The sequence below is a fragment of the Atractosteus spatula genome, chromosome 3, assembly GCF_055471065.1.
Source record: "Atractosteus spatula isolate fAtrSpa1 chromosome 3, fAtrSpa1.hap1, whole genome shotgun sequence".
Taxonomy (NCBI): domain Eukaryota; kingdom Metazoa; phylum Chordata; class Actinopteri; order Semionotiformes; family Lepisosteidae; genus Atractosteus; species Atractosteus spatula.
Window position 1 is genome coordinate 65,566,324 of NC_142708.1, and position 13,745 is coordinate 65,580,068.

Genomic DNA, 13,745 nt, shown 5'->3' on the forward strand with positions numbered 1-13,745 from the left:
CTAAAAGCCTCGGATGACTCCAACCACCTGCTGCACGATGCCATCTGCAACCGGAACACCACAATCCTCCGATTAGAAAACCGGCACTCACCTTCTAACACAATGAAGCGCCTTATGAAAGAAGCAAACAATGACAATGGGACTAATTGGGCTAACAAAAAGTGGCAAGACGCGTGGAATAATAACAACCACAGACTGAAACAATTTATTGACAAAGTATCCAACAAACCCACTGGAAATGACATACCCAGACAAGCCTGGGCCAAGCTGAACCGACTAAGAACCGGACATGGCCGTTTCCGGGCCACCCTACACAAGAGGGGTCTCACTGATGACCCAACTTGCGAATGCAGCGATGGCAAGGAGCAGACAGCCGACCACATCCTATACTCCTGCCCTCGCTTCAGATGCCCTGGCAACTTTATCGATTTGGATGATGCCAGCCGCGACTGGCTGAGGCACCTGACTGTGACAATATAACTATGTAACTTCTGCATGTTAAGCTCATACGAATATATATAGCTAATTATTTTTTGTATCCAATCCTTCTATCCACTATGCATTTATTTAATTAGACAGAGTTTATAATACTTTCAGGATAGAGGACAGCAGCCAATTTTACTCTCACTTCAGCTTCCCTAACCTGCAAATATTTCTGGATAAAAATCCATATGTGAGCCTTTTGTCCTTCACATTCGACTTTTGTCTCCACCCACTTTCCACCTGTGCAACTCCCCCATGGTCGCTCCTCACTGTGCAGAGAGGTCTGAACCTCCTCTTCCAATGGTGAGGAGGTTGGCCCTTAGACAAGGTTAAGCCAGGATAAGTCAGTTCCTACTATGACCAAACACTAAATAATATATTTAATTCCTGGATGTAGGTATTCCTCTTGAAATAATATTAACTTCAGGCTTACATCTCCATATCAATTCCCAACTTGCTTCATTGCTTGAATTCTGGGACAAATTGCTCACTAGAAGTTAGCAATATGAAAAGGGCTGTGTCTCTGTATTTAGATACCATTATACAGCATGGAATATCTGCAGGGATATAGCTATTGTATTTCTTCATCTTTATTTTGCAGTCACTCTTTGGTTTAATCCTTGTAAAAGCTATAATTTGAAATGTGTCCCCAGTCTCTTGTAAACATATCATAGGCTCAAGCTCAATTGTCTACAGTTTTGGGAGTGCCTTCTTCCACTGATCTGGATAAAAACATGTCTAGCTCACAACAGGTGCTCCTGTTTAATGATAGCTGTGGTCTTGGTCTTTCACAGCCTTAGTACTTCTACGAGGTCTTCTAACAAATGCAGACTTTTGGCAGAAAATATAGGCCACTACCACTGATTGCAAGGCTAGAGCAGAAGAAACTCCCCAAAATGTTGGCAAATTGTGCATTTATGCCACAGGTTAAGTGGTTGTCTCCACACTCATCAAAGTCTGAGGAGAATCAGTCATTATCGTGATTAAGCTTTGTCACTTCCCAGAATTTAATTGTCTCAGCTGTATACTGAAGTATGTGTTCACCATCTTTGGAAAATCAATTTGTTTTTTTCTATCTCAAATGTTGCATTTTCACACTTTGTAAGAAGACAAGTGGGTGGAGATTAGATGGGGGATGGGGGGGTGTCATAGAAGAACCACATTTCCCAGAAGGCATTGTGGAATAACCTGCTATCCTCAGTCACCTGACCAATTGAAGGAAGACAATTGGTTGGCTGACAGTTGAAAACCAGTTAGCAGAGGCATCCTGTGCCTTTCAACCTCAGTTCTCTGGAGAGAGAGAACAGACTCTGATATGAGCTCCACTAGGGGGAGAAGAGGGTGTGTTTGTCTGTTTTCCTGAGACTCACCAATGAAACATCCGTGTTACAGCATCATAGCCCTGATACATCACAGAGAGCTTACAGCTTCTTGAAATCTAGTCATTTTTAGGATCAGTGTGTGGCTAATCTCTTTTTGAATTAGTTTAATTTCATTCAGTCTTTAAAATATTTCTGGAGCTAACCATTGCAAAGAATTCAATTTATTTTTCCTATTTTAATATTTTTAAAATTCATTCATTACAAGCTGAAGACCCCATTAAAGATTAGTGATTATAGAGTTTATTTTGAGATTAAATAATATTACTGTCAATGTTACTCATTGTGGTTTAAGAAAAAAAGTGGATTTGAATGCAGATTTATACATTTTTATTGGAATGACCTGATTAGTATGTCATGCTGTTTGAAAACAAAGGGCCTGTAAAGTCAATGGGATACATTTTATTTCTGGGATAAGAGTTCTTACCTTGACAAGGGTTGGAGCTGTTTGTAACTGTGACTCCAGCAGGGAGCTTGTATCCAGTTTTACAGGAGCAGGTGTAGCTTCCAATGTTATTGATGCAATTTGCTTTTGGACCACATATTGAGGAAGAGACTTGACACTCATTAATGTCTGTGAAAAAAAAAAGATACTCATGGCCAAACCATTTTTAATCCTTGTGTTGTGCCTTTATCATGGTTTTTGGAAAACATATATTCTTACACTGTCATACCCATTCCCAATGAAGGGCTAGAGGACGTGGTAGAATTACCACAGCAACTGGTAGAGCATCAACAAGATTTGCCAGTCTGCCAGTTGCCATGACTACACATTCAGGCAGTAGATCTGTTTAACAAGTACGCAATGAACCTCCACACCAGTCTCGCAAGGAACAGGCTATTTAAGATTTGCCTTTGGATTACTCTGTGCTCGGCTTAAGAGTTTGTTCTGAACCTCAGAGTTTCAGTCTCTAGTGTTGCTTTGTTTATTTCCAGATTTTGAACTTGTTTCATTTTGTCAAGATTACTCTTGTGCTTTGCTTGTGTTTTTGACTTTGGATTGTTTTCCAGCCTGCTTTCCTTGCCTGCTTTTCAATTCTCTTCATGATCTTTACTCAGGTACGAGCAGTGTCATTACGCGTGCGAACAGGTTTCTTCACACTTTAGTATTTCTCAAGTAGTTCATTTTTGGACTTCTGTTTGTAATTGGGTTAGATGTCAATCCATGGGAAACACATTAAAACAGGTTTGTGATGTCAGGGGTCATTAGACAGCAGACATTTTGAGTAAACGAGATGATACAAGAAGTTAAGATACAGTAGTGTGTCAAAACCACACTATCACTATTCCTTTCCACCTTGCTCTGCTCTCCACCTCTCTAACCAATATCCCACACACTCCTACTCTCTTGACAATACGTCTGCAAACACTTTCACCAAATAACTCCTACAACTAGCAAAGATGAATGTATTTGAAGTTGTTTGGGTCCAGCCAAACCCCAGACGGCTTGCCATTACCCAAACCTGAAACCAATGGAGGTCTCCACAATGATTCCCCTGGGGGAATAAGCTGTTGCACTGGGTCACCTGACCAGTCGCAGGAAGGCAATTGGTCAGGTGACTGTATAAAAAGCAGGAAGCAGAGTCTTCCTGTGTAAGCCAATCTGTGGAAGTGAATATCTGAGGGGCAGTGGGCAGAACCCTGTGTACAGAGGGGAAGGAATGACTGAAGACTGAAGACTGAAGACTGAAGACTGAAGACTGAAGACTGAAGACTGAAGACTGAAGGAATTGTGAACATTTTGTGAATTAGAGATTTTGTAAACAGTCTGTGAGATGTTTTGTCTTTTTGTGGTTGGTTTGTTTTGAGGCAAATAAGCAGTTTAGCTCCTTGACTGTAATAGTGAGGTACTTCAGTTCAGGTAGAAGCCTGAAAGACGGTGATGTTCTTAATTTTTCCCCATACTCTGAGAAAGATTTTTTTTTTAAACCTAACAGCTGTGTTTGATGTGTCTTTTAGCTTGGCCTGCCTGTTTTAAAGATTGCTTTGTGTCATACCAAATGGCTTGTCACAATGGAGATGTGTTTGTGTAAAGAAGTATGTACAGTATGGGTTATCTTTAATGATATTGATTATGTGCCCTCCTAATTTATCCATATGTGTCATCTGCCCTTAACAGATCATGTGACAGCAGGGGAATCTGCTATCAGGTGAGTATTTATTTATGTAGTCTCCATGACTCTATTGTCGCACAATTATATTCATCCTGACACCTTCACAATTAATTCTGTCACTGGCCTCTGCATTGTGATCACATAACAGCTCTTACCTTGACAAGGTTTTGAGCTGCTGGTCAGAGTGACTCCAGCAGGGGGTGTGTATCCAGTGTCACAGGAGCAGCTGTAGCTCCCAGCAGTGTTGGTACATCGTGCGTTGGGACCACAGATTGAGGGATTGGCTGCACACTCATCAGTGTCTGCAAGGAGGGAAAGGCATCTATATATTCATTGCTTTCTCCTTTCACAAGGTCAGTGGAAATTGCAAGAGGTTTTTAAGTCACAAACAAATTATTTTGCATTCTGTTATGTAAACAAATGTTTGATACAAAAAGTGGGCTTTGTATTATAAACCACAAACTTTGTTTTTTAAGGTCTGTCTGAGACTGCACTTAGCATTGTGCTGCCTTAGACACAAACACATTTTTTTAGTGTCAGGCCAGTATTGTAACACTTCAGTATAGGAGGGTAGCAAGTCACATATATATATATAGAACTTGGTATGTGTATTAGATGAAGGAAAAACTTTATACAACATCAGCAACTTATTACTAAGTGACAGTCACTTGAATGTAATACATGGTTCTTAATTGGAGTAAATTATTTGTAATTAATAAATGTGTTAATCATAGCTCCAGTGTTAAAGAATGTGCTTGGTATTCATTTCTGAAGCCTGATTTGTACCCCTTAAAATATTGTACTACAGAAAAAATGTAAAAGGACAATGACAGGTTTCCTTCTTTCTGTAAAAATGTATATCATATTAACAAATAAAGAATGTACCACTAATACTTTTGTTATTTTTGCTAGCACTGGCACACTGATAAGGGTTACATTTTGTATTATCACCATTGTGTTGTGGTTTTGAGTAACATTTCTACAGTTTTACTGGTATGACTCGATTTCAATTTAAAGGCATCTGACAACCAAGGACTTGTAAAGTCTGTGCGACAAATGTTGATGTCAAACCCATTTTATTTACCTTGACAGGGGTTCGAGCTGCTGGTCAGAGTGACTCCAAAAGGGAGCTTGTATCCAGTGTCACAGGAGCACCTGTAGCTCCCAGCAGTGTTGGTACATTGTGCTTTTGGACCACAGACTGAGGGATTGACTGCACACTCATCAGTTTCTGTGGAAAGCGAGACAATCAGGGCCAAACCTTTTTTTCTGTCTGTATTGTGCCTTTATCATAATTGTAGGAAAACCCATATTCTCATGCACTTAGGTTTCTTTACATTTTAGTATTTCTCAATTTCATGTTTGGATTTTTGTTTGAAATTGGGTCAGATATCAATCATGGGAAAACACACTAAAGAAGCTTTGTGATGCTGGAGGTCATTAGAGGTCAGACGTTTTGAATAAACAAGGTGATACAAAAACTACTGTATATGTAGGTTTAAGATACAGTAGTGTGTCAATACCACACTATAGCTTTCCCTCTCCAGCTTGCTCTGCTCTCCACCCTCTCTAACCCTTAGCTCACACACTCCTACTCTGCTGCCAATAAGTCTGCAAACTCCTTTCTCCTAATAACTCCTACTACTAACAGAGAGGGACATGGGACATAGACAAACATTTGAACACCAGGTCCACCCAGTCGCAGATGTGCTTGCCCCACCCAGTCCCAGGTCTGTAACACTGACAACACAAGAAGCTCACACTTTTAGGCAGTCAACATATTTGATAGAGCTGTGTCTGTATAAGGAGGTATGGGTTTTTGATTATGTACCCACTTGATTTATCTATATACATCAGCTGCCAGTAATAGGTTATGTGACGACAGTGGAAGACTTAGCTATCAGGTGAGTGTGAATTTATTTGAGCAGTCTCTGTGACTCTATTGTCACACTTACTGTATATTCATCCTTTCACCTTCACAATTACTTCTGTCACTGGCCACGGCACTGCATTTGCATTAAAACAGTTCGTACCTTGGCAGGGGTTTGTTTTGTTTGTCAATGTGACTCCAGCAGGGGGCGTGTATCCAGTGTTACAGGAGCAGCTGTAGCCTCCATGACTCCATTGTCACACAATTATATTCATCCTGACACCTTCACAATTAATTCTGTCACTGGCTTCTGCATTGTGATCACATAACAACTCTTACCTTGACAAGGTTTTGAGCTGCTGGTCAGACTGACTCCAGCAGGGGGTGTGTATCCAGTGTTACAGGAGCACGTGTAGCTCCCAGCAGTGTTGGTACATTGTGCGTTGGGACCACAGATTGAGGGATTGGCTGCACACTCATCAGTGTCTGCAAGGAGCAAAACGCATCTACTGTATAAATTCATTGCTTTCTCCTTGCACACAGTCAACTGAAATTTCAGGAAGTTTTTAAGAAAAAACAAATGATTTATTTTGCATTTTATTATGTGCTTAATGTGCTCAATGAAAAAATGATTACAAATTTTCCTGACGGCAATTCTGGTGAAATTAAATGAAAACAAGAGAAGTTGATATTCACTTGACTTACTTTTAAATCCATCCATCTTTGAAATAAGTTTTACTCCCTCCACACATCAGTCTCTTTTCAGTGTCTCTGAATAAAAGAAAATGTTTTGTTCTACTGACTACTACCCATTTTATTTACCTTGACAGGGGTTTGAGCTGCTGGTCAGAGTGACTCCAGCAGGGAGCTTGTATCCAGTGTCACAGGAGCAGCTGTAGCTCCCAACAGTGTTGGTACATTGTACGTTTGAACCACAGATTGAGGGGTTGACTGCGCACTCATCAATATCTGTGTAAAATCAAAATTATAGTTGTAATCAAACTTCTACTTCTTTATGCAGCTTAACTGCCTTTGTTAGTATAGATTTTGGGAGATGACCATAGCACAAATCCTCATGTTTCTTGTGAACCCCAAAGAACAGCCTTTTATACTTCATTATGATTTAATTACAAAATTGGTATATGGTTACAAGTAACAGCCCATTTCTACTGACACTCCTCTCATGGAATGACTCATTATTATGCCAAGACATTCTGTTGTCACTCCACACACAGTGCAGGCCCAGTGCCAGGCTGGGCCCCTGAATGGGGCTAATTTATCATGCGTTGTATCTGTCAGTACAAATGGAATATTTTGAAGGGAGAGTTTGAACAATATTATGCAGCTTTGGGTGGCATGATGGCACAGTCATTAACTTTGCTGCCGTGCTGCACTGGGGCCCTGGGTTCAATTCTGGACTTCAATAGTATCAGTTCTGGGTTCAATAGTATTTGTGTGGAGTTTGTATATTCTCCCTGTGTTTGTGTCTGGTTTCCTTTCATGTACTGATAGGTTAATTCCCTTCTGGGAAAATTGACTTTGGTGTGCGCGTGTGTATTTGTGTCTGTGTGTGCTCTATGATAGACTAGTGTCCTATCCATGGTGTATATTGCCTTGTGCCTGTTGTTTGCTGGGATAGGCTCCAGCTCTGTGACCCTGTATTGCACATAGTGGTTAGAAAATGGATGAGTGGGTGGATGGAAGTCCAACTGTGTTTTGGAAGAAAGCAAATCTCAGCCTGTATTGGCTGAAGAAGTGTCTCTGGTGTCGTTGCGTGCAGAGCTCTGGATGAGCTGGGCCCTCTTTGTCCTCAGAGAACATTGCAGTACCACGCCAGGCTTTCTTCTAAACAAGAGGCTCGAAAGACCTAGTGCAAAAGAGTCTTTATCCACCAAATCATCTGTACACAAACAAGGACTTGCTCTAAACCATTCCAAGATTATACACAATCTACTGTAAATTAGCCTTATCTGAAAATATGGCTCTTAACTCTCCTCCAATTAACTAACTAAACAGTGCACCTCATATGAACCTATATACCGCTTTGGTCATTTTCAATAAGCACAGGTAAATAAACCTTAACACTCTTTTCTGCAAACAGTTAGCAATACGTTCTCAGCCAGCAGTGCAGTCGACTTGCTTACACTCACTTTACTAGGAAAAAAGGTGGACAACCGGCAGATTCAGTTCCAAAGTCAAACAACCTTTGACCTTTAGGTTACAATAACCTACAACAAAGATAACAACAACTACAGCCTGGAGACTTTCTTTGTTGCCCAACTCCTCTCTCCAGTTAAGCAAATGAATTCAATACTTTTTTGTTTTGCATGAAAGTCTTGTGCTAAGATTTATGTTTGTTACATCTGAAGTGTAATTTACATTAAAACAACGGCTGCTTACCTTCTCTAGTATTCAAAGTATCCATCTAAATTTCCAGACATTTTGCAGCCCATCCTATGCTCCTAGTTGTTTTTACAGTTATTTATGTCAACCATTATAAAGAAATTATTAAACATGCAAAGGTAAAACAATAAAAAAGGTCTTGCTTTCTTTTAAAGCAACAATGCATTGATTTCTACAGGGCTTGACATCTTCGATCTGTTTCATTAGTTACTGATAACCAGCCAACACAATGACATATATTCTATGAAAACAATTCTTACCTTGACAGGGGTTGGTGCTGTTGGTCAGAGTGACTCCAGCAGGTGGCGTGTATCCAGTGTCACAGGAGCAGCTGTAGCTCCCAGCAGTGTTGGCACATTGTGCGTTTGGACCACAGATTGTTGGAAACAGTTGACACTCATCAATGTCTGTGACGAATCATAATCAACATAAATTTTGTGCTTAACTTAGCTGTGGAGTAAAGATTTCCTAGAATATCTGATGACATGAAAATCCCAGGATGTATTGTTACTCAAGGAAAAAAATGGCTTAAAATAAAATAAAAACTCAGACTTAAAGGAAGAAAAAGGGAAGATTCTTAACAGTTGACATATACAGTAGTATTAAAGATGAATCTATAAACATTCTTAAGAAATTAATCCTTAACACTTTTCGACTCAGTACACTGACGCGCAGATCCAAAACTCACTGAAGAAGACCACAGGTTAAATTGAATCCGTTCAGCTGTTCTCTGTCACATTAGACAGGCTTCCATATCATAGATATGGAAGGAAGAAATATTACTTCCAGCGCATCATAACAGTTGCAATTTTTGATGTTACTCTTTATCAAGAGCTGTCAGGCATTTGTTTACACTTGTCTGATATTGAGAACAAAAAGAATTGTCATTTTACCTTGACAAGGGTTGGTGCTGTTTGTCAGCGTGTATCCAGCAGGGGGCGTGTATCCAGTATCACAGGAGCAGCTGTAACTACCGTCAGTGTTGGTACATTGTGCATTTGGGCCACAGACTGAGGAATTATCTGCACACTCATCAATGTCTGTGAATCCAATAATCCAAGTATTCAATTTAAATCTTTGTCCATTTAAACATTTCTGTTATACTCAGCTGTGGGGTAATGGATTGGTAGTTTCTTTTTTTCATGAAAACCCTAACATTTGTCCTGATCACTTTTAATCCCAAGCCACGCGTAATAGCACATCATAGTCAGATACAGACCTCATCCCACACATTGTGTGGTGGGATATTTTATAATTGCAGCTTTATAGATGTGAACCTTCTTCCATGAGGTGGTGACAACTCGTCTACAATGAACCATGTCTGAATCCAGAATCCCAATTTAGATTTTACTGTATTTCATACAACAGGCTTTGTTTGTAAGGCTTCTCACGAGAAATTCATACTCTCCAAATAAGGAGGCTGCTTTGAACCAAAATGGTTGCTGAGAAATAGTTTTGATGTAAAGAATATTTGTTTTCAATTTTCACATTATTACAGATTTTCACCTAGGATAATAGGTTATAAGGTGAAGCACAATCAGACTAGATACAAGATGCAAGATGCAAGAAATCTAAAAGCACAGAATAAAATGTCCTGAAACTGTAAATATGAGAAGTGTATATACTATATACAGTATACGGTATAAGGCAGCCAGAACTCCTATATTAATGGAACAAGTAATAGGTTTTTTCCACGCTGAAAAGAGAAGGAAGAAAACACAACGTTTCGGCCGTGGAGCCTTCTTCAGGTGTGAGCTCCCACCTGCCGAAACGTTGTGTTTTCTTTCTTCTCTTTTCAGCATGGAATAAACCTATTATTTCTTCCTTTGCAGCCTATGCATGCTGAGGCAGCTACCCACCTAAACTACTTGTATATTAGTTTTTTACACTGTCTTTTATGAAAGTTAACCATTAGAAAGAAGTAATTAAACATGCAGACGTTCCCATCTAGTGTCCGGGTCTGTTCAGACTCTGCTTTGTCCTACTGTGATACCAATGTATTGAGCCTAGGCCCTCATTATGACATTGAAACACAAGCCATTTAAGACACAGGTTGGACTATAACAATACAGCCCATTGCAGAAAAATCATTTAACATTTTTAAGTTACTTAGTAATTTTCATATTTGCTTAATTTCAAATTACACTTTATTTAACGAATGTGCTTACAAACATAGTTTTTAGATATTTTTAATAGTTGTGATCAAGAATAATGCAAAATAGGGAGATCTGTCTAAAACATATACTCACTCTTTCCTTCATGAGATTAAGGACAATAAGACTTATAGAAGAGCACAGTTCTTACCTTGACATGGATTTGTGATGTTTGTCAGGGTGACTTCAGCAGGCTGTGTGTATCCAGTGTTACAGGAGCAGTTGTAGCTCCCAACTGTGTTGGTACATTGTGCATGCGGACCACAGATTAAGAACTTTTTACACTCATCAATGTCTGAAGACAATCAAAGGCATTATTGTAATTAAAACTTGGCTCCTCTCATGAACTTTAACTGTACAAATGGTCAAACAGTGATCACTTCTTGTAGTTGAAAACGGCAGGCATGTCCTGCTCTTTACTTCTGATACATTCTGGATTCGTCCAATGCTGTTAATAAATCTCAGTATCATGGTCATACTCGTTAGGTGAGAGAGTATTATTATAATACAGAAACTCAGGAGTACTGTGAGTGGCACTGATGATATTTCCTAATTAAGCAAAAACACTAAGTCTTAGACAATGGATTTCAGGCTGTTAGACAATCTGCATCATATCAACTTTGAGAGCCTGCTTTGAGATGCTATAACTATAATCATCTAGAGCATTCAGTGGCTTTGATATTATTCATATTTGCACATTTGTAACATTTGTTTTCTGCTTGGGAAACCTAGCTCAGAGTCTGGCTTGCTTGGGAAACTCAATGTACAACAGCAATTATTAGACATGTGTGATTCATGCTTCAGATTATCATTGGCTTTAAAAAAATTAACTCTTCCTTGTTCCTGTTATGATGTGCCTCTATTGCTTTTCTTGACATTCAATTAGATGTACAATTAAGTAAAGTTTAAGTATCTAAATGATTCATTCCCTTCTGAAAAGAGAAATTGTGTGTACTGTATATGTATGGGAGGGTTAAACTCAGTGACTCACCTGTACAGGGATTTGATGCACTGGCCACAAAGTATGCATCAAGACGTTCATATCCACCATCGCAGGTACACTTATAATTCACATCAGTGTCATCACATTGCGCTTTTGGACCACAGATTGTGTGGACAATTTCACATACATTAAGTTCTGCAGAAATCCAATATTTCACCAATTTTAGTTTTAAACATTGTCTAAAGAGCAGCAAATTGTAGGCACTAATTGATAATTAAATTAGGGGAGATTTAATCTCATCTTGCATGGGCACTATAAGTACTCGACTGCTTGTTAAAGGGTGAGGAGTTAGTGGAAAAGTACTGTAAGAGAGAAGAGGACAGGGAAAACCTCAGGGTGGAAGGAGTCTTTTCAGTCTTCTCTGGAAGAGGAACAACCCAGAGAGCTAGGGTCCTGAGTGGGGAGCCGAAAAAGAATCAGCTCTGAGGTTTGTACACAGGCATTAATATAAAGTCACGTGGATTAGTACAACTTCCCAGGTGTACTAGGATTAATCCCAGAGGATTAACAGTATGTCACCATCTGCACAGTCTGCATCACATGTAATGTCTGAACTGTACTTCCATCCATTCATTTTCTTACTACTATATCCAATACAGGGTCCTAGAAGAATCAGAGCCTGTCCTGGCAAGCAACTGGCACAAGGCAGAGTATATCCTGGATGGGATGCCAGTCCATCACTAGAGACACACAGTCACAAATACATGTACATTTTTCCCAGAAGCCAATTGACCACTCATGCCTTTGGACCATGGGAGGAAACCAGAGAATCTGGAGGACAGCCACACCAACACGAGGAGAACATACTGACAGCGTGCAGATAGCTCCCCAGGAACTGAACCCAGGGCCCCAGCACTGCAAAGTGTCACTATGCTTTCCACTTCAACTCATCTGTTGGCCTGAAATACGTTTGAAATAAACTGAATTGTTCTAATCAAGCAAATTACCTGCCTCAGACACCTGAGACACATAGGCACGACCATTTATATAGTAAGGGTATTACTGAATTCTTGATATTAGATAATGGTGTAAATTAGCAGTTCATTAATGCTGCCACTTATTACCCATCTAAAGCAAAGCAGCTACATACAGTTTACATTTTCAAAGCTGTTTTATTGCTTGTCTCTGAATATGAAGTGAACAGATATTTATAAAAGTTCTTACCAAGACACGGGTTGTTTACACTTGTCAAGTTGACTCTATATGGAGGGATGTATCCAGTGTTGCAGGAGCAGCTGTAATTGTCTGGATTGAGATAGCACACTGCATCAGGCCCGCAGGCCACAAAGTTGTTTTCACAGTCTGCCGTGCCTTTAAAAAAAACATCACCACAGTTCAAATTAGCTGGAACTGCAGGCCTTTGATGAAGGCTTCATTGTTATCACTACTGAGTTATTACTCTAAGATATGCAAAATATAACATCTTTCATCCAGAGATGCAGAGAATGGGCTAAAGTCCTGTAAAATACACTGCCAATGCCCCCTTTCTAAAAGTACTGCATTCTTAACTATGACCGGACATCACAGGCAGGAAACAGATATCCAAAGAGACAAGAGACTTTGTCCTAAGCTCTGTCTTGTGGCTCTGTATTTCCTACCCTGGAGTAAGCATACAGCTTGTACAGTGACATGACATTAAGACTCTCATTTAATAAATAGCAATATTGTGTTTTGGGCAGGGTAGGTGCCTTTACTATACACCTTCAGCCTTCCCTAATGGCAGAATCAGCAATCTAAACTGGGGGAGACACAGTCAGTGAGCAGTTAAGTCTCCATGTCAGGAAAACATTGCTAATGACTGGATGACAATTTGCTTGGAATCAAGACATTATAAAATCTCGGTCTGCAGTATTTTTAATAATAGCATATTCCTTCTATTTGATTTTAACTATAGCTATTAAAGAGGTCATAGCCCATTTTAATCTCAATTGCATTGCAACTTACTTCTACATGGCTCTAAATCATTTGTCAGGAAGATTCCATAAGGAGGGAAGTACCCAGTAGCACAGGAGCACTTGTAACTCCCAAGAGTGTTGGTACATTGTGATTGTGGACCACAGACTGAGGAGTTACTTGCACACTCATCGATGTCTGTAAAGAAAGAAGTTCATTGTAACCACCAATTTATCTGTTCTAAATTCAGTTTTGCTTCATAGAAATGGCAAGGTCAGCAATCAAAATCTACAAATCTACTATCCTTTTTGCAGAGATTACATGCTTTGGGATCAGGGCCACTGTTACTTGTTCTTTTATAGGCTACAGCTCTGAGTAGTTTCTGATCTTAAAATGGGGTGCACCCTCAACAACTGCAGATAGCACTGGGGCAATGTAACAGGCATC

The 13,745-nt window shown here is 39.7% G+C and overlaps 1 protein-coding gene across 1 annotated transcript in view; it reads right to left on the reverse strand.

Moving 5' to 3' along the window:
• The window catches only part of LOC148838245 (uncharacterized), an 18,251-nt gene continuing 4,506 nt past the window's right edge, over positions 1-13,745 (reverse strand). Inside the window, exons 5-13 of the mRNA XM_088911163.1 lie at positions 13,350-13,496; positions 10,554-10,697; positions 9,143-9,289; positions 8,510-8,656; positions 6,669-6,815; positions 6,186-6,332; positions 5,061-5,207; positions 4,132-4,278; positions 1-44 (exon numbers count right to left, since the gene is read on the reverse strand). Of these exons, the coding sequence (XP_088767289.1) occupies positions 1-44; positions 4,132-4,278; positions 5,061-5,207; positions 6,186-6,332; positions 6,669-6,815; positions 8,510-8,656; positions 9,143-9,289; positions 10,554-10,697; positions 13,350-13,496 (1,217 nt within the window). The remainder of the gene's footprint in view (positions 45-4,131; positions 4,279-5,060; positions 5,208-6,185; positions 6,333-6,668; positions 6,816-8,509; positions 8,657-9,142; positions 9,290-10,553; positions 10,698-13,349; positions 13,497-13,745) is intronic.